A 24,035-nucleotide genomic window follows, 5' to 3' on the forward strand; every position below is an offset into this window, starting at 1 on the left:
TTTCAGCATCAAACAGGTTTCAGTAAGGCACTGTTTACATTCAGTAACCTGTTCTTAGCATGCACCATAATATCAGAGCCTCTGTAGATTTCTGCTCTGAAAGATAAGCTAGTCTTCATACTGCTCATGTATCACCCAAACACAATCCAATGTGTTTTCAAGATCTGTCTCACTTCCAGTCTGTCCTGACCCCCTGTATCATGAGTATCTTAACCTTTTGTTTTACTGGAACAGTGGCATAGAAAACATCCCAGATGGTGTGTAGTGGAAATGTTAGCACATATATTTACAACATTTTGTAAAATATGGCTTACAAAATTGGAGGCTGCCTTCTTTTTATCTGTAAATTTCACAAAAAGTTAAAGAGCTTGCAGCTGCTGACTTGCTGCTTTTATTCAATAGGTTAACTGAATCTCCCAAGTATTTTTTTACAGTAAAAAAGAATAATCTACCAGTAAACAAAAGAAAATGAAGAAAAAAAAATTTTGTCAGAAATATTATTTCTTTTTTTTGTGTCTGTGAACAGATAATGATGCCCTGACTCTGCATATGTGGGATTGACACTGCAGGGTGCAGGTGTAGAAGTGTATGGGATCTGAGCTTAAAGAAAAGAAAGCTGAGTAATACATTACTTATAAAACTTACCTAGTAACTACATAGTGACCAGTTCTGGAGAATGGCTAAACAAGGCAGTTTCTTGGTACTTAGCATTGCAAGTAGAGTTCAAAACCTGAATGAAGGATATGAGTTCTCTAAAAATTAAGGGGAAGAATTTGCGGTGCACTGGGATTCTTGATGGCCTGCACTTCAGCATGGTTGAGCCCAAGCTGACTCAAAGAAGAGATGTCCTGGATCCCATTGGTCTCCTGGCCATACATACATCTCCTCTGCTGTCAATGTGTGTGTGAGAGTAGGGTTCGCAGTGCAGAACCAGTCCCTTACAGATAGAGTAAGAGTTTGGCTAAAGGCTTTATACCTCAAATGCCATTGACTTTGTGTCTACTTTTTCTTTTAAAACACACCTAGGGAAGAAAATAGCCCCACCAGTCACCTTTAATATAATAATCTGAGGGCATTTACCATCCTCTGGCTCCTAAGAAAGTGACATAACCATCAGTTTAGAAGGTGTGCAGGAGGTGGCCATTGTCCTACCTCTCACCATGAAGATTGCTACTGCAGAGACAAGGGACCAAATTAGTGTGGCTAGGGAGGAAGGAAGCAAGGGGAAACTTGTATGCATTTCAAGGATGAGGATGTGTTCAGGGACAGAAAGAGTCCTAGGTTCTGCTCCTTGGTTCCAGGACATTCTCTACATTAAAAAGCAGCTTGATGTAGGCATAGTAGCCCCTATAAATTGGCTCAGGTTGGACATATCATCACAGGGAGAATGACAGAATGAAATTAAAACTTCTTGCCAACCGTCAAGTCCCTTTTTGAAGCATAGCAGTGCTTGAGTTACTCAGAGTAAGCTGGCGTAATGTCTTTTACAGACAGCATGTCTGTGAAAATGAGGTATGTTTTTGAACAATATTCTTTTTCACTTCTGACATTTGGCTCCTTGTTTACTATGTCTAACAAAAGGTAATTTGCATTTTGATAAAATAAAATTGCAGAAAAAGGTGTTCTCAAATAAAACTATTGGGTGGCATGCAATGATGAAAACTCTTTGCATTTGTCTCCTCTGTTGAGTTCAAGATAAGTATCCCGCAATGTGACACTAATTTTCTATAAACAGGTGTCAGAATCATAGAACCATTTAGGTTGGAAAAGACCTTTAAGATCATCCAGACCAATCGTAAACCTGACACTGCCAAGTCCACCACTAAATCATGTCCCTAAGCACCATGTCTACATGTTTTTTAAATACCACCAGGGATGGTGCCTCAACCACTTCCCTGAGCAGCCAGTTCCAATGCTTGACAACACTTTTGGTGAATAAATTTTTTCCTAATATCTAATCTAAACCTCCCCTGGTGCAACTTGAAGCCATCTCCTCTTGTCCTATTACTTGTTATTTTGGAGAAGATACCAACCCCGACCTCGCTACAACCTCCTTTCAAGTAGTTGTAGAGAGCAATAAGGTCTCCCCTCAGCCTCTTCTCCTAGGCTAAACAACCCCAGTTCCCTCAGCTGCTCCTCATAAGACTTGTGCTCCAGACCCTTCACCAGCTTCATTGCCCTTCTTTGGACACGCTCCAGCACCTCCATGTCCTTCTTGCAGTGAGGGGCCCAAAACTGAACACAGTACTCGAGGTGCGGCCTCACCAGTGCTGAGTACAGGGGCACTCTCACCTCCCTGGTCCTGCTGGCCACGCTATTCCTGATACAAGCCAGGATGCCATTGGCTTTCTTGGCCACCTGGGCACACTGCTGGCTCATGTTCAGGCGGCTGTCAACCAACACCCCCAGGTCCTTTTCTGCCAGGCAGCTCTCCAGCCACTCCTCCCCCAGCCTGTAGCGTTGCATGGGGTTGTTGTGACCCAAGTAAAGGACTCAGCCTTGTTGAACCTCATACAGTTGGCCTCAGCCCGTGGGTCCAGCCTGTGCAGATCCCTCTGTAGGGCCTTCCTACCCTTCAGCAGATCGACACTTCCACCCAACTTGGTGTCATCTGCAAACTTACTGAGGGTGCACTCCATCCCCTCATCCAGATCATTGATAAAGATATTGAACAGGACCAGCCCCAGTACTGAGCCCTGGGGAACACCACTCGTGACCAGTCGCCAACTGGAGTTAACTCCATTCACCACCACTCTTTGTGCCCAGCCATCCAGCCAGGTTTTTACCCAGCAAAAAGTATGCCTGTCCAATCCATGAGCAGCCAGTTTCTCCATGGTGTCAAAGGCCTTACTAAAGTCCAAGTAGACAACATCCACAGCCTTCCCCTCATCCACTAAGCGGGTCACCTTGTCATAGAAGGAGACCAGGTTAGTCAAGCAGGACCTGCCTTTCATAAACCCATGCTGGCCGGACCTGATCACCTGGTTATCCTGTATGTGACATGTGAAAGAAGAACCATGCAAGGCAAATTGATACAACTATACTGGCAAGTAGGACTAGTAGATACAAAGAAAATACAGTAAGAGTGAAAGAGAACAACATGGATACTGTAGATGGAAAGTTGTACCTTTATGAAAAACCTATGAATAATGTGATTTAATTAATGTTCTGTACCTGTGTGATATGATGTACCTGTGTTTCCAAAAAGAAGGACTTTTTTGGTCTGACCGTGTAGAGGTATTTCTTTGCTCTTGTGTTATTTTATTTCATCATGAAATTTCTGTTTCTTTCATGAGATCAGTATGGAATTATTGCTGGAGTTTTGAGTCCTGTGATTTGTGTTTTCTTATTAAACATAAGAACAACCATGGGCATGCTCACAAGCTGTATAGGGTGCATTTCATGGATGTACTTCATCCTGATCACTCCTGTCCTAAGACAGAGAAGCAAAAACTTAAAAAGCTTTCTAGTGCTGACCCTAATTAATTAGCTGCTCATAACCATGACAAATATTCCTGTTTTTTCTGTTTTATATAATATTGGGGGTAATGTTCAGAAAATGGCCTGTTACTAGAGACAGGCTAACTAGTTATTTCCAGATATTTAAAACACCGATATCTGGGATGTGTAGGATTGCTTTAGATTATTATAGATGTAGTTAGCTGTCTGTTAGACACTCAGGCTTGGTGAGTGTTAGCGTAAAGTAAACATATTACACGTGTTACACATTAGAGTAAACTAACTAAAGTAAACACTTGCCTATATGAAGTTTATGTGAAAACCCAGCCAATTTAGCTTAACTCTCACTTTCTGAATCTCAAGAAACAAACCTGTTAACTAAATTGTTAGATCAGGAGCAGACAGGAGGTAGATAGGAGTCTGTAGAAAGTAAGGTTGGAAGGCAGAGAGAGGAGATTCTTAGTTTATACGAATTTTGACTCTGAATGGGAATTATCTGAGTCTGAGTTAATATTTATCTGCATTGGTTGGATGCTTTCCATGCAATCCTCTGTTCCATGACCAAGCAAGTTAGGGACATATCGTCCCAGTGAAACTAATATAAAGTGAGGTCACAGATGGTCAAAAACTATCTTACCTATTGTTCACTGACTACATGAATAGGAAATGGGCAAGGACTGGCTTGGCAAACTCAGGAACAAGCTGGGGACACAGATGCAAGTGAATGTTCATTTATAAAAGAGGCAAATGTCATTACAGAAAGCTATTAAAAGCATGTCACTTGTTAGATTTAGGATGTTCTTATGTCACGCTACCTGGTATTGGTGAGTACTTTTGGGGGAGGGAACAATTTTTCTGAAAGACACAGAAATTGGAGATAACTCATCATAAATAATATGAATGATAAGAAGTTTAGAAAACATGACCTCCAAAGCAAGTATGAAAGAATTTCATTTGTTTAGTCTGAAAAAAGGAAGAATGAAGAAGGGATATGATAGCAGGCTTCAAATACATAAAAGGTTATTGCAAAGAAGATGGTGATCAAGTGTTTTCAACCCTGCAAAAGATACAACTTGAATTAATTGGGTTAATCTGTACCAAGGACCATTTGTGTTAGATATTAAGAAAAACTTTCACATCAAAAGGCCAGTTCAACACCCAACCTGGCTACTTCATGAAGCAGCAGTATTTCCGTAAATAGATATGTTGAAACTGCTGGATGAACTTCTGTCAGGGATTTTCTAGGTAATGGATTGTACCTTAGACAAAAGGTCTGGAATAGAAAATTATCCATTTTATATCTCTAGCTCACTAATAAAAGTAATAAATACTAGGCAAATAGAAAATTAACTGTAAACTTTCAGAGAGATTCAGTAATTCCTTGCTTGGTTGTTTTACTGGATAAGCTGCCAAATTTTGTATGTGACACATTATTAATGACTCATAAGCAACAAAACTAGCATGGATTTTCTTATTTGTTATGTTCCTACAGCAAGCCATTGTCTTAATGATTAGATGAGTAATTTGCAGATTCAATGGAAATGGAGATGTGAACCTATGTTCAACAAATTAGGCATATTGATGATAGGTTTGTTTTTCTTAATCCTTTGGATTGTTTGGGAACTATCTACACAGAGTACATTCAAAATTATTGAATTAAATCAGGTTCCTTATACATAGCATATAAAATTGTAATTATCATCAGAAAGGCTTGTGGAATAACTCAGGGGTATATAAGCCAGCCAGCATTATATAATGTCTGCCACAAGATTTGTGAACCAGAGAATGAAAGCATAGTAATAGCTAATAGGCCTCAAAGGAAATTTAGACCTTATGAAGTAAATTAGATTTTCTTTAGTAAGATAACAAGTCTGATAGATAAAAGTAACTGTGTAGATATACTATGTTCTATAAACTTTGCATTTAGCATCATATCATATTGCAGTTACAAAAATCAACATTATGAAATAGCAGTACAACACATGTTAAATGATATACCAATTGGCAAAAAGCAGCAGTCAGAGAAAAACTGAACAGAGGGTTTAGACAGGAGTTCCAGAAGTGAGCATATTAGGCCTGATGCTCTTCAGGATTTTAATCAATGACCTGGACAAAAATATAAACTTCTTACATACGTGTACAAACTAAGTTCATAAAAAAGCATTCTGCGGCAAAAGGTGAACTAGTCTCATCCTCAGACTTATAAACAGGGGTGATAAAGCCAGAAAGTTTTGGTTTGCTTCTGCATGGTAGGATACTGTAGACACTATAGATGCTGCCACACAAAAAAGAGTGTTAAACATTATCAAAGGAGGAGTGATGTGCCTTGTGCTGAGCAACTGAAAGAATTCTGTCTGTTCAGAAATGTTGAGAGTGACTTATTTCTCGTCCTTCACAGAGAGTAAAACACTGGCTATTACTGCCTTTTAGCTCCAGTGGAAAAAGGTAGAATTGAAACTAAGATTCACATTAAAGCCAGAAAAACAAATATATTAAATAAAGTGTACATAACTGGGACAAAACTGGACTAACTCTCTTTTCAGATATTCCTGTCAAGATAAGATCATTATCAAGAGGATATGCTTTAGTCAAACACAAATTAGGCTGTAGTTGATTGAGCTAAATGTGGCTACTATAGAGAAATTTGTGAAGATGAAATGATATTCCCTTCTAGTTTCATGTTTTTTGGGTATGTGAGAGAAAGATGAACAAGGTAATTATCATGTTTGCAAGAAAAATTACTGAAAAATTCTATATCCGAATATGTGTATAGAACTATTGGTCAAATAATTACTCATGATCAAAGGCACAACAGTTGTGGGAGTGTGGAGGCAGTGGTTCTTTAAACAGTGTCAAGCGGTTGCAGTGAATGATTAGATCGTTTCTTGTACTGATGGAGTTCTCTTGGTCACTGCAGACAGCATGTTAAATTACAGATAATTGCACCAACCCGGGTCTGCCAGCCCACTGTGCAGCCAGCTTTCTGCATTTTCTACTTCAGTGTTTTCCCTCTTTTGTCTTGACTTTATTTTTTGTGATCTTTTCTCTCCTCTTGCATATATTGGTCTTTGTAGGAAGCAATCTTTAGAGCAGAGTGGAGTCCTTACCTGAACATGTCATATAAAACACTGACTACATCAGCTCTATTTGCCCTTTTTCCACTGTGCAAACTACTTCCATTCTTGCTTTACGTTGCCATTCTTCCAAAGAGTGAAGTCTGATGTTGTATGGCAACTGTGAACAGCTGCCAAAGTGAAGAACTTCTTCCCTAATGGATTGTCTAAAGCATGTTCAATGGTAGAGTTCTGGTTTACCATGCATGCTAAACTATCTCCATGTCCCCTGTAGAAACACCTGGGTTGGCACGGGCTCCGTATCACGTGCCTGGGTAAACACAGACTGCTGTGTAGTCCCACAGTCAATGCTGTGGCTCTGTACAGTACTGGCTATATGCATTTGCAGGGAAGAATAAGAGCAAGAGTGCGTTTGTTCAGTTCTACCTAGGTGGCAAGAAATCTGTTGTGGATTTCATGCTCAATAAAAAAAGACAGGAAACAGCACAAGATTTCTATGTATTGCAATAGTACTGCCAGCTGTCCTCTGTTTAATTAGGGCTGTCCTTGTTACATGGTGCTTGTTTTAAATGTGATCTGGCTCAAGTTAAGAAAATTCTCCATATTTACATAAAACACAATAATGTTACCAATAAAATGTTTACAACATGGACAATCTGAGAGGGACTGAAACAAACAAAAATCACATTTAATTTAATAATCAGAACCAAATAGCAACTTGCTTCTAGGACTGGATTTGAAGAAAATTTGAACTTCTGCCTAAGGCTCAGGCACTGCCCCAAACTTAAATTGAACCTTTTCTCTGAGGTTCTGCAAAGTTAATTTAACTCGTTCTTCCCAATACTCCTTATTTCCACTGCTGTGCTTGCTGGTCTAGCGACATTTAAATTCTTTGGTTGCTTTTGTGATATGATGCCTGTCCTTGCCCAGCAGTTTCTTACAGTTATCCCCTATGCATAAAACTCCTTATATCACCTGGCTGCACTTAGGGCGTACCTTCTAAGTAAACACTAAGGCTCTAATTTTGCTCTACAATGCTGATATGATCCCTTTTATTCTCATGTAATATATCTTTGAGCTAACTATTTGTTTAAATATAGGTAAAACATTTTCAATAAAAGTTTCATATTGGCTCTAGATCTATCCACTCCCCCCTTCCTCCAGCTCTTGGTCAACACAGTTGATCCTGCCACTTCTGAACAACACTCAGCTTTTATGTTTGTCATTACAGTGCATTGGCAAGGTTCATCTTATGTTCCTCTGAAATACATGTAGTATTTTCTTCCAAAGCACAACTGTATTTGCATGATTACTATGGTTTTCTCAGTAACTTTGTTTTCTAAATTAAAATAATGAAGTCCTGTTTAGAGACTATATTATTTCAAACAGGTAAATATCAATTTACTTCTAATTCCGTCCTGAAACTATTAAGTGAGAAAGATGTGCCTTGTTCTGAGAAGACCATTATCTCCTATTACTCTTTGGCTCAGATGCCAGCTGTGCTGAGTCCCCTCATTATAAGTATTAAGGACACAGCTGCTACAATCATTCTTCTATCACAGGGCTTGGGACCCTTTCATTGTGTTTCTATTTTTAACCATACTTAAAGAAGAGGGCTCCATTGAGACTTTCCCTGATATACCTTATATGATTTACTGGTCTCATGATACTAGCTGTGATTTTTGCCTCTGCCTTCAGTATGTCTGCAGGGGTTTTGTTCATGTTCCTTCCATTGGACTGAGGAAAAAAAATCCTCCAAAATGAAAATCTGCATAATTTTTTATTTTCTCATGAATCATTCCTTGAATTCCACCTCTTCAGTGAGGACCGTATCCAATCCTCCCTGATATGGATTAAAGGTATATGATACTTCAATGATAACACTCTCATCTATTTATTGTTCTCTGTCATATTCCACCATATCAGATACGAGAGTTCTAATCATACTGGAGCAGTAACGTGTCTTTTCTTACCTTTTATTGTTTGGCATGTAAAAAAACAATGGAGTTTTGATAACAGCAGTAGCTGTAGCTAACAATTGTATTTTCACTCTGAATAGTAAACTGATAGATGCTACATATACAGAGAAATGAGAACACTTGCCTTAATGACTTTGAGGTACAAGGTTTTGTTATATGGATTTGTAAGAGCTGTGAACTTTAGAGATGGGCATTATCTTTGAAGGATACTGATTAAGCTAACTTCCTACCTAAGTTACAGAAGCCACAGCAGGGGATAACATTCGTGCTCCTATGGGGTGAAAAAAATGAAAACAACATAATGAGTTTGGCAGGAAACTGCCAGTGGTAGAAGTCTGTGTGCATGTGTGTGGCATTTATGACCACTGGGTATAAATATCATTACATGTTATATGCATTAACATAAAATTAATTTAAGAAAGTGGAGTTTAGGATATGTAGCATACTATATATTTTATGATATATCCATATCTTGTTAGTGCTACAATTAACTGGAAGAATAATTTTCCCCTCTTCTCCCTGTATTTTAGTTATGCTGAATACTTGTCACGCTTGCAGAGTCTAAGCAGTAACAGAATAGTCATGAACATTGCATATTTTCCCTCTTCTCTAGAATGGTCCTTCTTTTCAGGGCTTATATAAAATGGTGATACAGAGTGTGAGAAGAAGAAACTGTGAGTGGCTGAGCTGTCTCCCGAATAGAGGGCTCTATATAATGCAGAGTCAGTCTGTCATTTGATCAACTACTGCACTTGCTTTAAAAATGAACAAAAGAAAATAAACATAAAATGAGCACTACAAATTATTAAACTGCCATCAGATCAAAAACTTGCATTAAATAGAACAAACTGATTTACTGGTTAATTTATAGTGCTATTAGTGATAGCAGAAATAAGTAAAGGTTCTTGGATAGTATCCATAAGTCAACCGGTATTAGGACATAGCACATTTTGAGGAGGAGTGGGTTAATGGAGAGGTTTATTCACTGTGGCATTATTCTTGCAAGGACCACTGAAAAATACAGCAATTATCTATGAAAATTATCTGTTGCTTTTTGTGCAAGTTACTAAATGTCAAGAGGAGGTGGATACTGACCTTGGCATATCCTAACTGCCTGGGTCAGTCTCGTTTCCTGCAACCAGTGTGCAATGGAAGCTTGAGTCAGACCCAGATTGCATCTCTCTAAAATGGTTAGTGAAAAGGGACCAGATACCATCTTGCTGACGTTTCCTGGAAGAGTTTGTGGTCTGCTGGAAAAACTTACACTTGGGCTGCTTTTAGTCACTGTGATTTCTTTTAGTTAGAAAGATCTCAGCTACTTATGTTTCTTTCCTGTTCAGCACTGCAACACACTTGTGTAAAGTAATTGGGGCAGAGGGGTGGAACTGGATGGCTCTGGGCATTTTTTATTGGGATTTCTACATGTTACTGGCTTGAGTTTGAGCCTATTTGTAATAATTGAAAGTTATGACTGTAGCTGACTGCCTCATGTTTTGTATAGATTCAGTTGATGGTTCATAGAGTCATAGAAAATATTGCTATAAAGGACCTTGGAAGAGAGCTAGTCCATCCTCCTGTCTGTGGCAGAATCAACAAAGTAAACCATTCCTAATAGCTCTTACATGCTTGAAACTGAGAAAGAAAGTTGTACAATTATCCTAATCAATTTACTTCAGAGGCCTTAGTGTTAAGAAGGTTTTTCCAAATATTTAAACTTCAATTTCCCTTACTTCAGTTTGATAATTTTTTCTTTAAACTATCTGTGATGAAAATATGGATACTTTATTTATCAACATAACAGAATAGCCCAACTGGACATGCATCAAAAATCAACACAACCAGTTTTGACTGGTCTCAACATATTTGAAGAACTAATCTAAACTAATGGTTCTGGAAATAGAACAGCTTCCTCAGTAGTAGTAATTCTACCTCAAAGTCAGATGAGGCTAGACATACAGGGTGATACGGAAATGCTGTCATATGATGGTCACAAGCATTGTAGCTTTTGAGAAGAGCTCAGTCTCTAGGATTATCAATCCAGGATTATTTTGCAGAATTTCTTACTGGATATCTTTCATTGCAGTTTGATTTAGTAAACTAATATAAGCATTTTGGGCAGAAATGTTTAAGTATTTCTTACGTAGTGCCATAGTATCTTGATTTTCTTGGACACAAATATTACATGTAGAGTAGAAACTGAGGGTCTGGCTTTCTGGGATATTTTGCATGTATCGTGTCTATGTTCCACAAATGACTGAGGTACATGCAGTCAGTCTGAATGGAGCTGGGCATGCCCAGCTACTGCAGTGCTGTTTATGTGTTGATCTACATAAGAGCAGTGGCTAGGTGGGCCAACTTTTTGGAACCCTAGAAGCCAAAATGGAATTATTGACGTGCCAAATGAAGTATGAGAACAGCCATATTGTGCCAGACTAAAAACTATCCTCTAAAATTTTCTGCCTCCAACAGTGAGCATAAGAGTGTGGCAAGAGGTATGAGTAGAAGAATGGAGCAGTTTTATAGTATTTCCTTAAGCACATTTCCAAAGTCCTGCACTAAGAAGCTCAAGTACTTCATGGGCCAAAACCTGGTGCCTTATACTAATAGTCCTCAGTGGGCAAGCTGAGACAACTGTCTGAAGCTCACTGAAGTCCTTTATGGCAAAATAAATTACAAGTTTTGGGGAAATCTATGTAAGGCTTAACCCCAAGCAGAATATCTGTCACATAAGTGCTGAGTAGTCTGCTCTTACATCCAGTCCTGTGTGTCACAGGGAGTTTTCAGCAATGGTTGCGTTTGCAAGGTGCGACCTGACAGTTTTCACTTGATTTTTTTCACTAGTGAATTTTCATCCTTAGTACTTGGTATACATAAGACACGGTGTTAGAGACCTCATGCTGTATTGCATTTCAAGTGCAATGAGGGAAAACTGTATTTGTGTCAGGACTCAAATAAGAAGTCCAGGGAAAATGTTACAAGAGTGAAGGGAAAGAAACACGATTGCCGCAGTTGACTTGAACTTTGTTGCTGTCACTTTTTGTCTGAATAGAATTTGCCTCGCATTCTACGCCTGTACACATAATCAGGGTCAAGTTTGTTGTGACTTTAATGTGGAGAATGGTTAAGACACTAGAGCAGTCAGGGGAACAAAGGGTCTACTGTTGCTTCTGGATAACTGAATACCTCATTCTGGAGTCTCAGGCATTCATTTACAACCTGATGGTGGCTTTTAGTATGAATACAGGCTGAACCTTGCTGCAGGATTTTTTATTGAAGTATTTTAACTGTCCTGACACTGCAACTTCCCATTGCACCTCCCAATTACCATAGAAATGTAATAATTATGGCTATCAGCAAGGCTTTTCTCTCACACTAAATTGTTTACCTCAGAGCATTTAAGCAGCAATCAGTTAAATAAATGAATGAATTAAATCTTATCTATCTCTGTCAGGCAAAGGATACGGTACTCATTTAATAGGATAAGCAGAGACATATCTCTTTTTCCAAAGCTGGAATCTTTTAGCTTAATCTATATTTAAGTGAGCATAAACTGTATGCTACATCAGTAGCACTCAGTAAGTCAAATTGGCTGACCATAAGGAAGAGAAAAAGGCCACCCTTCTTTTACAAGATTGCTGATATCTCTATTCTATTTCATCACTTAAATAAGATCCAGTCAAAGACCAGTATATGTCATGTATTGGCTACCAATTAAGAAAAGCAATGAAAACTGTAAATAACAATAATAATATCATATTCTTTCCTGCATATCTTGTGCATGGTGGTTGTTATAATAGCCAAGCTATCCTCACAATGCATATTTAACTTTTGCAAAAATTTGCATGTTTACTAGTAAGTATTTAAGTAATTTCAGGGGAGCCAAGGGTTATCAAAGCACTCCAGTATCACTGGATCTCTGTGTCATGTTCTGCATGGAACCAGAAATGAGAGTCTTATGTTTGTGGCATTACTGACAGCGTACTGCAGACATCAGTCATGCAAGCTCTCTCAGTGAACCATTTATGAATCTTGTTGTTTAGGGGCATCACTGCATGTAAAAGAAGAAAGAAATCATAGGAAATTACCATAACTGGACGAGAAATATACTGCACATAGTTAGCAGTATAAGAGTAAACCGAAAACTATATTTTTCAAAAAGATTAAATGAAGAATGTGCTTTTTGAGCTTACATTTTTTTGGTGCAAATTTTAAAATTTAAAGTACCTCATGTGAATACTTATGCTGTGATTTTTTTATTTACATGCAATACCCTCACTTTTTTATTGTGACTTGTTAGAAATGTTGCCTGAAAGGTCCTAGTCTAGTGACCCTAACGTCTAGAAGGTATTGAGTTTTTTACCAAGATTCTGCTGTTCCTCGACTAGTCTTTCTACAAATGAGTATAACATAGTTTTTTCAAGTAGTTAATTGTATCTGAAGCCTAGTCATAGTCATACAGATACTAGAAGACCAAGCTTAAAACATTTTGATTGTGCTGAATGGATTATTTCAGTACAATTTGGAAAAAATGTACAACATTGAATGTAATCTGCTTTTTCAGCTATTTCTAGCTAGAAAAAAAGTGCAGATTCAGGTGTAGACTACTGTTTGGCCTTTTCCCAGGCTTCTGTGAAGACTGTTAGCAAATGAAAGGGTTAAAAGTTCATTGAGCAATTAGTAAAACAATTTCATAATCAAAAAATCATATAACATAATTTAAACCAAGCCACAGAATAGTTTGGATGGTGAATTAGTACATCTGGAGCTTTGATGAATGGCTACACCAAAGTTACACACACTTTACATTTCAGTAGTAATAAAGAACCTGTAATATCTTGATTCTTCATTTACCACATTATCACAAGATAAATACAGTGTCTGAGCTTTGATGTAAATATAGAATCTGTTTTTTCTGCTGTGGTACCTTACCTATATACTATCAGTGACCTAAATATTTTGCACAGAACTATACAGCGGGGTACTTTCTGTGTTTTTTTTCACATATTGTGATTCTCATAGCCTTATATTTGGACAATGGTCTAATAGGACATGTATTTCTGATGTCACCACCAGCATATCCATTTATTCAATTGTATGAGTTATTAGTATTTTGCATTAATGAAATAGTATACAGTGGCACCACTAAAGGTCCTAGTGAGGAATTGCAGGAGTGCAAATTCTCATTTATACTGCAGTAACTTAGAGATCAGTGCTCCCATATCAGTTACTTGAGGCTTAGTCGTGGTTCCTTTATTTTGCCTTTCACAAGAGCATATTTTCTTTACATTGTTGGGGTGGGCAAAGGACATGCTACAATTTTTTTCTGGGATTAGTGCGTGAAAAGACATCAATCAGGTATCTGAGATTCACCATGCTTCATTAGAAAATCCCAAAACTTATTCCGAGAAAGCTCCCATATAGTTAAACATGAGGTTCAAACATTTTGAGGAGGTAAGCATAACTATAAATCATAATCTGATAGGTCCAAAACCAATTTATTTTTCATATTCTATTTTTTGCTTATAATGTGATGGGAAACAACTTTTTTTTTGCATGTGTTTGTTATTTGCAGTTGCACTGAAATTGTTTCAGTCAATGAGCTTTTTCTGAAAAACACCATCAGTAATCACACACTGACTGGCTGCAGCAGAAAATGTGTTTGTGTTGTGTGTTGTACTTTTCTTTCTCCAATTTAACAGGAAATTAAGAGGATGAATTCTGCCCCACAGTCTAACTTGATAGAGTAAAGAATGATACTTGATACTTCAAAAAAGGGGCTGTCTTCATGCATTAGTTTCAAGATCACTCCTTGAAGCAGTTATGAATGATTGTGTGAATAGAGACAATCAGTTTCAGCAGGGGCATGGATTACCAAGTTGTGCTCATACACTGGTATTCTTATATTACTAAAGCTTACTTACCTTTAGTGAACTTCATAACCTGAAATGTCTTGAATGAAGTCTTATATAAAATGTAACTATTTTTCCGTATCTAAAGTTTCCTTTAAAAATGTGAATACATGTTCTTCTTCCTAAACCCCTTCATTCTTTCACCAAATGTGCTTGCTTTAAATTCATTGCTTTTCCCACTATATAAACTAGGTGGATTTGAATACTTACAGGAAGAATCTAAAGCATTTGGTTGTTATTAATATGGAGATAGCTGACTCACACATGCAAAAAATTAAAGAAACTTACAAATGTTCAAGTGATTTTTGTTTTGTTTTGGGGCTACAAACCCCAAAACCAAAGCACCAAACCACATCCTGTAGTACAATGGATCTTTTCCCTTTTTATTTTTATTGTGCAGTATTATTTCAGATTAATAAAACAGACAAGGACAATACTCTTATTGTCTATCCCCATAGTTTATTATTTTTATTTAAATATAACATAACATACATTGTTGCTCAGTGATTTTTGTTTCCCTTTTTTAAATTCCTCCCCATTTTCCTTTTACCCAGGAGTCTCTTATGCTGAGGGTGACAGAAAACAGAGCTTATGGTTGAGGATCTGAGATACTCTAGATAGAGTGTCTGCAGTTTGCTCCCACTGCAGTGGGTATTACAGTATACCAAACACACAGGAATCATTGATTCCTTCAAGGTTTTTTTTAATTTTGGTTAATTTTCAGAAACCACTATTCATGTCACAAATGGCTCCTGACTCACTTCAGAAAAGTGGTATTTCCCAATTTTAGCCTCTGCGCAGCACTGTATTTTGAGTCCTATGATAATATTTATGCATAATCCCTCCCCAGACCAAGTCATCTAGGTAATTCTGTCAACAGAGAATTTCATTTGTACCCTAAGTTTTCTTTAAGTGGTCATCCAATGGTATATTTGCCCAAGCTCACATTGAATGTTCACTGCAGGTGATCCATTATGTCTTGTCAGTTTAATTATTGGTTACAAATTTTAAACAACAGAAACTCACTTTTATCATTGTAGTTAAGTTTTGTTGTGACCTGCAATTACATTTAAAATCTGAAATTCTTATTTCCCTTTCTAGAAAAATCTCATTTGTGAAGAAGCAAGCTGGAGATAAAGTACCATGAAATACAATGTCAGCTATCAGCTAAAATATTGTCTGTCAATGAGCTCCTGGTTTTAAAAGAGTTGACTTAATTTAAGGACAGGAAATACAATCTGATCAGTTTGTATTTTATGGGAAACCTATTATTTTTTGCTTTTTTTAAAAAAACAGCTAATATTTAAATAACAGATTAAGATTGAAGTGCTGGTTAAACATCGACTTAAATAAGTTATAGAAGATTCCAACAACACCAGCCTTTATAGAGGTTAAACATTCTCAAAAAGACACATTAAGCAAGGCTCTCCTTTGTACCAAAATACAGTTTCCAAACAATAAAAATAAAACAAACTTTTTCACAACAAGAAATATTGAAGATAAAACTGCAGCATCAATATAATCTCATAGTTATCACTTAAAGTATTTAGAACAAAATAATATTATACTACTTTTGTTTCTTACTAAAGACACTGCAAAGGCTTATTTATTTAGTGGAATACAATGTGAAGACAGTGGTACAAATTGTTTGATGTACTGTTTTCTATTTATCTGCTCTAACAAAATGAATCTCAATATGGTTACATTGGTGAGCTATCCAGAGCTCTCTAAAATTACAAAGTAAAGCAAAACATAAAACAAACCTAATGTACCTTTAATTGAACAGACTTCATATTATGCTTAACTTTGTTATGCTGCGGTTGCTCAAGTTAAGCCATGGGACTAGTAACACTTCATAAAAATGTGCTGGATATTATGTATTTTGAGCCTTCAGTTACTATGATGGATATGAAAGGCATGCTAAAGCTGGATACCAGCACAGCTTTTTGGTTGGCTCTCATATATAATATACATGTGAGTAATAATCTCTGATAAATGCATGAGCATGATTTTGGATCTCCTGTCCCTCAGTTCTTAGTTAGGTATCGCTCCCACTATATGTCTGTGATTCTACAAGCTGGTAACAAGCACAAACATACTGAATGGGCGTATTAACTGAATAAGGAGTGCAGGACTGTGTTGCCTTCTTACTTACCTTTCAGAGGCCAAATTTTACACTTGGGAATTACACATTGTTTAATTTTAACATTTGCAATCTTAGTGACTTTAACAGGGCTGTCCACATCTAGGTTCCAGCCTCATGCCTGTTGCAGAATATCGCACTGATTGCAATGCATTAGATCTTAGTTCCAAATTGAAATCAAAGTCAGATGAATATACACACAGATGCATTGACACCCAAGTACAGATGTGGCCCCTTCTCTCAATTTCAAAATAGCAGAAAGACCCTTTGGACAAAGTATTTCTTGAAGTTTGTTCTTGAGTGCTGATAAGTAAAAAAATTTCTCCAACATAAAGACACCCAGTATCATAAATCCAAGCACTGCTTGTTTGGTCTTTTTGCTTAAGTGCAAGACAGTTTAGGAAAAAAATGGTTATACACATTAAATTCTGCCTTTAAAGCCTTGTCTAATACCTATTCTCAGAGTACTTCTGAGGTTTTGACATTTTAACCTATCAACCTCTGTGTGAAGTACTGAGAAAAAGGGAAAATAACGAAGAGGCAAATGAGGAAAACATTTCAAATCAAAAAGATATTTAACATCCTATTAAATAAATAACTTAGAGAGAAATAAAAAGAAATGAAGTTAGAACATACAAGCAAACCATACTATTCGTTTTGTTAGAACAGTTTTACACTACTTCGCTTATATTCCTTAATCCTATCCATTCTTCCACAAGGCTTCTCCAGAAATGTCATTATTTGTGCATATGACCCAAGTGCTTCCAGTAAATGCTTGTGTGTCTAACTGTTCATTGGATCATTAGGCTTGAATGAGCAATTAAGGTCTTTGATATGAGTTAGTATTCCATAAATAACTTTCCCCACGAAGATCACTCAACAGATTGTCTCATGTTGCAGAGATAAAAAAAATTGTTCACACTGGCAATAACTTCCATCCCATTTGATCCAGCTTGTATCTTGATTATAAGATATGACACTGAACTAAATAAAAGTATTTCATGTGCCAGCAATGAGTACAAAACCTTCAAAGGCTTCCCCTGCTCTCTTTTCAAACAAGCAGATGTCTGCACTATTTCTTTGCATTTACTCTTCAAGAGGATTACCAAATATTCTTGACATAAGAGCCTTTGGTTCAACTTCATGAATAAAATTATTCCTTCATCTATGACATTACTACCATTGGAAGAAAGTGAGCTGAAGTGTTTTTCCTTCTTGTTTTCTGTCCTCTCTTTGTGGCTCCTCTTCCATTCAGGGCCACAAACATTTGCCTTCCATTGTGCTTCCAATTTAAGGATGCATATGTGTTATACCCATTTTCTTCTATTCTTTCCTTCAATTTGCAATCACTGTTAAATTCCTTCTGTTAAAAAGAAAACAAATACACAAATTCAGAATAAACATAGTTTTCAGAGTTGCAGCATACTGAAGGTAAATAGTTTTTAAAAATGTTTTGGAAGATTTCAGTGTTCTGTATGTGACGTCTTTTTAGTATTCTAGTGTATTTAAGGAAAAGTTTCACTGTGTCCACAGCATTTAAAGCAATATCAGTTAGACTGCAAAAAGTGCAGATGAAGAAGAAATCAACAAAAGACATAATCAATTATTCAGTGCGTAATTATAGCAGTGGAATTATATAATTCACTCACAGCTGAAATTAAACTTCTCTGTGTTGGAGTATGGCAAAAATATTAAATCAAATTCTCAGTTATAAACTTACTTAAAGTATGAGGTAGCAATCTTGGAATCATTCATCATATTATAGTTCTAATAAATACAACCCTTAAATATCTGAAACCAGATTACTGACACCATATGTTAAACAAATATGCATGTCATAGGCCTACTTCGTATTTAAAGTAAGATCCTTTACACCACACTGCCCATGAAAAAGGGCTTTTTTGGATGGGTACAAATCACTGTTATACTGCTGTTGCAACAGAGGTGAGGCCTGTTTACTTTGCTGACCTGAAGAGGGGCCTAGCCTAAAAAAAATCATGTATGATCCAGTATCTTATTGACTAAATAAACTTGAAAGCAATTTTGTGTATGGTACCAGGGATTAAGGCTTTCTATTTTTAAAGGAGAACCAGTTGTCAGTTTGTTAGAAAGAATAAAAAATAGAAGCATGTGGAAGCATGTAGGGGGAGACTATTTTTTTCTATAATGTTAAATGCACTTTTACTGGGATCTCTTTATAATGAAGACAAGAATGCTTTGTTTTCACACACAAGTAACTCCTACATATGAAAACCCCCTAGTTTTATCAAGATACTTAGATTCCATTTAGAAGGCTTTTGAAAGTGGGACATTTACAACATACTTAAATTGCATCCAAAAATCAGCATTTTGTTGTTTCTGCATTTCAGAAAATAAGATGTTATTTCACAGCTCAGGCAGAAGCATGTCAGAATCTCAGAGTATGACATACTAACTACATGTGGTATTTTTAACATGTCTGTGAACAGGACAAGAAATATGTCTGAATAATAAAACAATTTTCATAGTACAGATAAGAATTTCAGGGATGTTTTATCTTTTATTACAATCAAAATCCTTAGCTAGTAAATTCAGCTAGTAAAGATATAGAAAGTATCTACGTTAATAAAAAAGGACATAAGAATATTAAAAAATGTATTTTCCATTCCTATTACTTTAAGTTTGATTTTTTTAAACTAGTTAATGTTCAGTATTTTGATACAGTAAGAATTTTTGTGTCTATAAATAATGTTTTACTTAGTTGCTGCTAAGACCACAGAACACATGCTTACAGAACTGCACATATTCAAATTCAATTTGGCTCCCAAAATGCTCTTTGACTTTGGGATTAGTAGTTAGTTGAGCAATGACTGTTGGGGAAGACACTACCAAGAGAAGATTCTCTACGAAATGACCCTTGATACTTCCTGTATTCACAAAGCTACATACAGATCATTTAATACTTATTTTCTGTAATGTGCCACCTCTGGCTTAAAGGTATTAAGAAGGCAGGTGACCATCAATGACAGTTCTAAATCACAGTAACTTCTCCTATCTGCCAGCAGCTTACTTTATTAAAGAAACCAAATAGTGAGTCTTCTTTTGTTGCCTTATTCTAAACAAAGTCAGTCAAATGGAAACTTATTTGATAAACATAGAAACAGTCTTACTTGACTTGTTTTCCCAGATGCAGAACTGTACTTGAATCCAAACTTTTATCTCCATTCTTAGATAATACAGAGAGAACAGATGATGTTGTGATGTGGTTAAGAAGTTTTCTTGGAAGAGGTCTGAGTCTTAGCCCAGGACTGCTTTGCTCATTTCAAACAAATTTCTGTATAACCCTGCACCAATGTCTATTGTGCACATGCTTAAGAGTGTTTTCACAATTTTTATTGGTTCTGTTTTTCATATCCATCTGCAAGCTGTCACACTGCAGTAATATGAGTCTAACTGCAAGTCTTGGGAGGATGGGAAAAATAATAACAGAAGCATTCTTGAAATCTCTGAAGTATTATGGAATAGGTTTTGATAAGTCATTAAGTTGTGATTTTATGATGTGAATATTGAAAAATTATCTCAGCTGGAATTAAAAAAAAGGCTTTCCACATTCTTATCCTCCTGTCAACACTATTTCTAATACACTATGAATTACTGAATCTTATGGCAGCAGTTTCCACCTATGGTACATGAAAGCTGCTTTGACTTCTTTTGTGTGTATATAGGGTTGGGATGGACTCTCACCACACCAGATGCGGCTAACAACTTGGGTAGGAAAACTTATCTCATGCTTTGGGAGGGATCATCAAAAATGACTAAATTAAATGCTGTAAACTGAGATGTGTGAATTGAAGATGGTGATTTATGCTAACACCTTCACATATGTACAGAAGCATACCCATGATCCATGAGTGTAGCTTAACTGAGAAATGGTAACTTTGTCAGCAACTCAGTATACCCTTATACCTCTCAATGGTGCACGACGGAGTACTGCTTATCCTGTATTTCAGACCAGTGTAATTCTATAAGTTAAAATCCACATTTACAGGAATTTAAGAAATATTTCTCTGTTCTGGTCTTTCCTTAATGCGATTCTCCAACACTGCCCAGGAGTTTAGAAAGTCAGGAGTAACCGTTTGAACCAGGAGTGACTAGCCACAGTGCAGATGAGCGAGGACAGTTTATATAGTTTGTATGAACTAAACCCACTCTGTAGAAATGCTTCCTTAAAAAACAAGGCCAAATGACTTCAAGCCCCTTCAGTCTCAGTTGAAACTGGCATTACTTCATTATTTTCAGCAGAGGTAGGAAGCTTAGGTACATTGCCTGAGGATAAATGCAGCACCAGTACCTATCTGTGACCTGCTCTCTTTAAAGCCTATGGATGTTCTGAATACTGAGCAATCTGAAGATTGGCTCATAACCTTTGCAGATGACTTGAATATGTTTACATTTATGTGGGCTCAAACTCACTGGAACTGGCAAAAAGGTGCAAAATTAATTACAAACCAAACCAGATGTAAAACCAGAAAAATTTGGTGTTTGTGTAACAACGTGGTTGTGTGAGGGTACACTTGAGTTTAGTACTCAGATTTATAGATCATATTGCTTCCTATTAAAAATATTTGGATAGTTACTGGTTTTTTTTTTTGTGGTTTTTTTTTTTTTGTGTGTGTTTTTTTGTGTTTTGTTTTTTTTGTGTGTGTGTTTTGTTTTTTGTTTTGGTTTTTTTTTGTTTGTTTGGTTGGTTTGGCTTGGTTTGGTTTGGTTATTTTTTTTCCCCTGAAAGTATCAGTAGCCCCAAACTTACACAAATACAAATAGAGTGGATGAATAATTTTCAAATGATACTCAAATTCTGCTCAGTCAAAGCTTGTCTATGTGCTGATATGGGTCTATATCTCTCTGTACTGTCCGTAATCTTGTGTATTAATTAATACAGTCAATTTAAAGCTGGCTACTCTAGAAATCTTCTTGGAAGACATAGTTTGATAACTTGGTGTGTCTGCTCCATCAGTTGAAGTTTCCAAGATTTCAGTTACACTTTATCTTCCCCCAGAATCACTGCTAACTGTGACTGTACTGCAGAAAAATGGAAAAACAGCCCTAAAGATTACATTTTGTAAGACCCTCACCATTGGCCACTACTTAATAAGAAATGCGTCTGAAGCAGTAAGCATGATAAACCTCAGTAGCTGCTTTGGTATGATATGAGCTTAACCATCAACAGAGAGCTTGTGGAGAGGGGGGCTGCTGGTTTGCCAGAGGACGAAATTTTGATGAACACCTCATTGCAGCTCTAATTACTAGTAATACAGACAACTGGGGTTTTCAGTAGGTAAGAGAGGGAACTATTCTGACTACTGCAATCCATTTGGAAGGTAAAAAAATACTTACAGAGCCGTAGACTTTTCCTTTCTTGTTCATGGCTAAATAATAGTTGCTCTTAATGGACTTAACTGCCACAACTCCAATTTCTACAGATGTTATCTCCAATATGCCTAAAAAATAAAAATTGAGCTATTTAATCACTTCATTAGAGGATTTTCTCACTACAGAAATGACAATAAACCTGAAAAATACTAAAATAATATTCAGAACAAACAGACCAACAAACTTTAGCAAAATTCTTCTCTAAACCATTGCAACAATATACACAATCATTGTTTCAATTAATGTTTCCTTTGCTAACGCTGAATTTTAAACCCCATAAATGCTGAAACAGCTCCATTCTTCTTAGCATAGATTCTGCTAAAATTTATCAGAAGAGACATCTGAACCACAGCATTAAATTAAATCTATAGCACATGTCAATAGAATGTTAGATTCACCCTCATCTTCAAAAACAGTGGTAAACTATTTATTCCTTGTAGGACATCTAGATAAACTAAATCTCTTGGCTGCACTGAGCTGATAAATCCACTTTTGGCAAGTGTGTTGACATTTTGGGATATAGTAAGACTAACCCCAATGGCCACATTATCTTTGTCTTTCAGATATCAGAAACATTTTTCTCTGTTTGTAATAAATATGATTAATTTTTTTTTCTTTGAAACCAACTCTTTCTGCGATACTGGATGGCTAAAGGGGCCAATAATGGGAGACAGAGCTTTTGATCTCTATGTTTTCTGCCCAAGAACATACTGATTTGGGAGTAGTAGAAGTTACTACAACTTACACAGTGACTTTAGAGATCCCTTTTCAGCTATTACTAGAGTAACTGGATGGCTATGTTGTTTGCGCATCATGTCTTAATACAGGGTAAATATGGCTCCAACCAAATAACTTCTAAATGGTTTATGTGGGTAGTATGCCTGGCTCCAACATTTCTCGTGATATTAAAGTAGATATTACAGTAGCCAGAACAATAGCCCATCTCACTCAGTGGTCACTAAGGGTCTACCAATGGGGAAATTACAGGAGGGACAAAAGTGTTGAGAAATTGTGAAGAACATCCTAGACCAAGCCAACAAATAATGTGATGAATAGATCAGCTGGAAAAACATTGATGAGCTGCTACCTGCTTAAAAAAAAAGAATCTGGAATCATTTCCTCCTAAATATGTTCTATGTTTTTTGTCTGAGCAGGTTAGTACTGGAAAATCCCTATGTTTTTTCATTTACTTAAAAATTCCTTATGGTAACCACACATCAACTGAAGCCAAGAGTGTAACTTGGTATTCAGTGTGTTTTCTGGAAATGCTGATTTTGTGTCCCTGAAAACTGAACGCAGTCTGTTCAGACTGTGGAACCATGTGGACTTTAGTGTGCAAAGGAGGAGGAAGTCCTTTCACTGTAAATTTTTTTGAAAATGGCTGCTTTATATACAATGCAAAAGCCATTCTGTATGGCCATTCAACTGGTCTATGCAACTCAGGACTGAGAGTGTTACTTGTTCTGTCACTAGAAGTAGAGGCTTTGTTGTTAGCTGGGCAGTGGCTGTGAATCAAGCATGAAAAAATAATAGCGGATTTTCATCAGGAAGTAAACTGATGGCATAGTTTATGCATGTGAAGAAGAGAGAGAACATCAAACTAGGCAATTTAAGATGAAAGACCTCCTTTTATTATCAAGAAAGGAGAAGTGGCCTTTCCTGGATGCATTTTTAAATACATATAAAATTCTATACTTTTATAAACTACATACATTTTGCTATGAAGAGATATAAATTCCAGTGCAATTACCAGACGTTTTGTGTTTACTTAGCAAGAAGCATTACGTTGGCCACAGCTACAAGGTCTATAGTCCTTGCATGTGAGAAAGACTTCAGTGAGAACTGCAAGATAAACAACAGTAGGTCTAGGATCTAGTAAAGCTGTTCAGAAAATGGACCATATTAAACCAGAAATAATAATATTAAAAAAAAGGTGTCTCATCCAAATCTATAAAAAGCTGAAAGTGGAGGATTATTTTGTTTAAATATTGATATCAAAATGCAAATGTAAATGTTGACAGACACAAACAATCATGTATTATTAAAAAAACCCAAACAT

At 36.6% G+C, this 24,035-nt stretch overlaps 1 protein-coding gene across 1 annotated transcript in view; it reads right to left on the reverse strand.

Annotated features, from left to right (window-relative positions):
• Nucleotides 1-17,214: 17,214 nt before the first annotated feature.
• The window catches only part of FGF10 (fibroblast growth factor 10), a gene marked incomplete at its 5' end in the record, with an annotated part of 63,059 nt that continues 56,238 nt past the window's right edge, over nt 17,215-24,035 (reverse strand). Inside the window, 2 exons of the mRNA XM_082335455.1 lie at nt 17,215-17,927; nt 21,941-22,044. Coding sequence (XP_082191581.1) covers nt 17,730-17,927; nt 21,941-22,044 — 302 coding nt within the window. The 3' untranslated portion in view covers nt 17,215-17,729. The remainder of the gene's footprint in view (nt 17,928-21,940; nt 22,045-24,035) is intronic.

Source organism: Platalea leucorodia (assembly GCF_965183815.1).
Source record: "Platalea leucorodia genome assembly, chromosome: Z".
NCBI classification, from domain to species: domain Eukaryota; kingdom Metazoa; phylum Chordata; class Aves; order Pelecaniformes; family Threskiornithidae; genus Platalea; species Platalea leucorodia.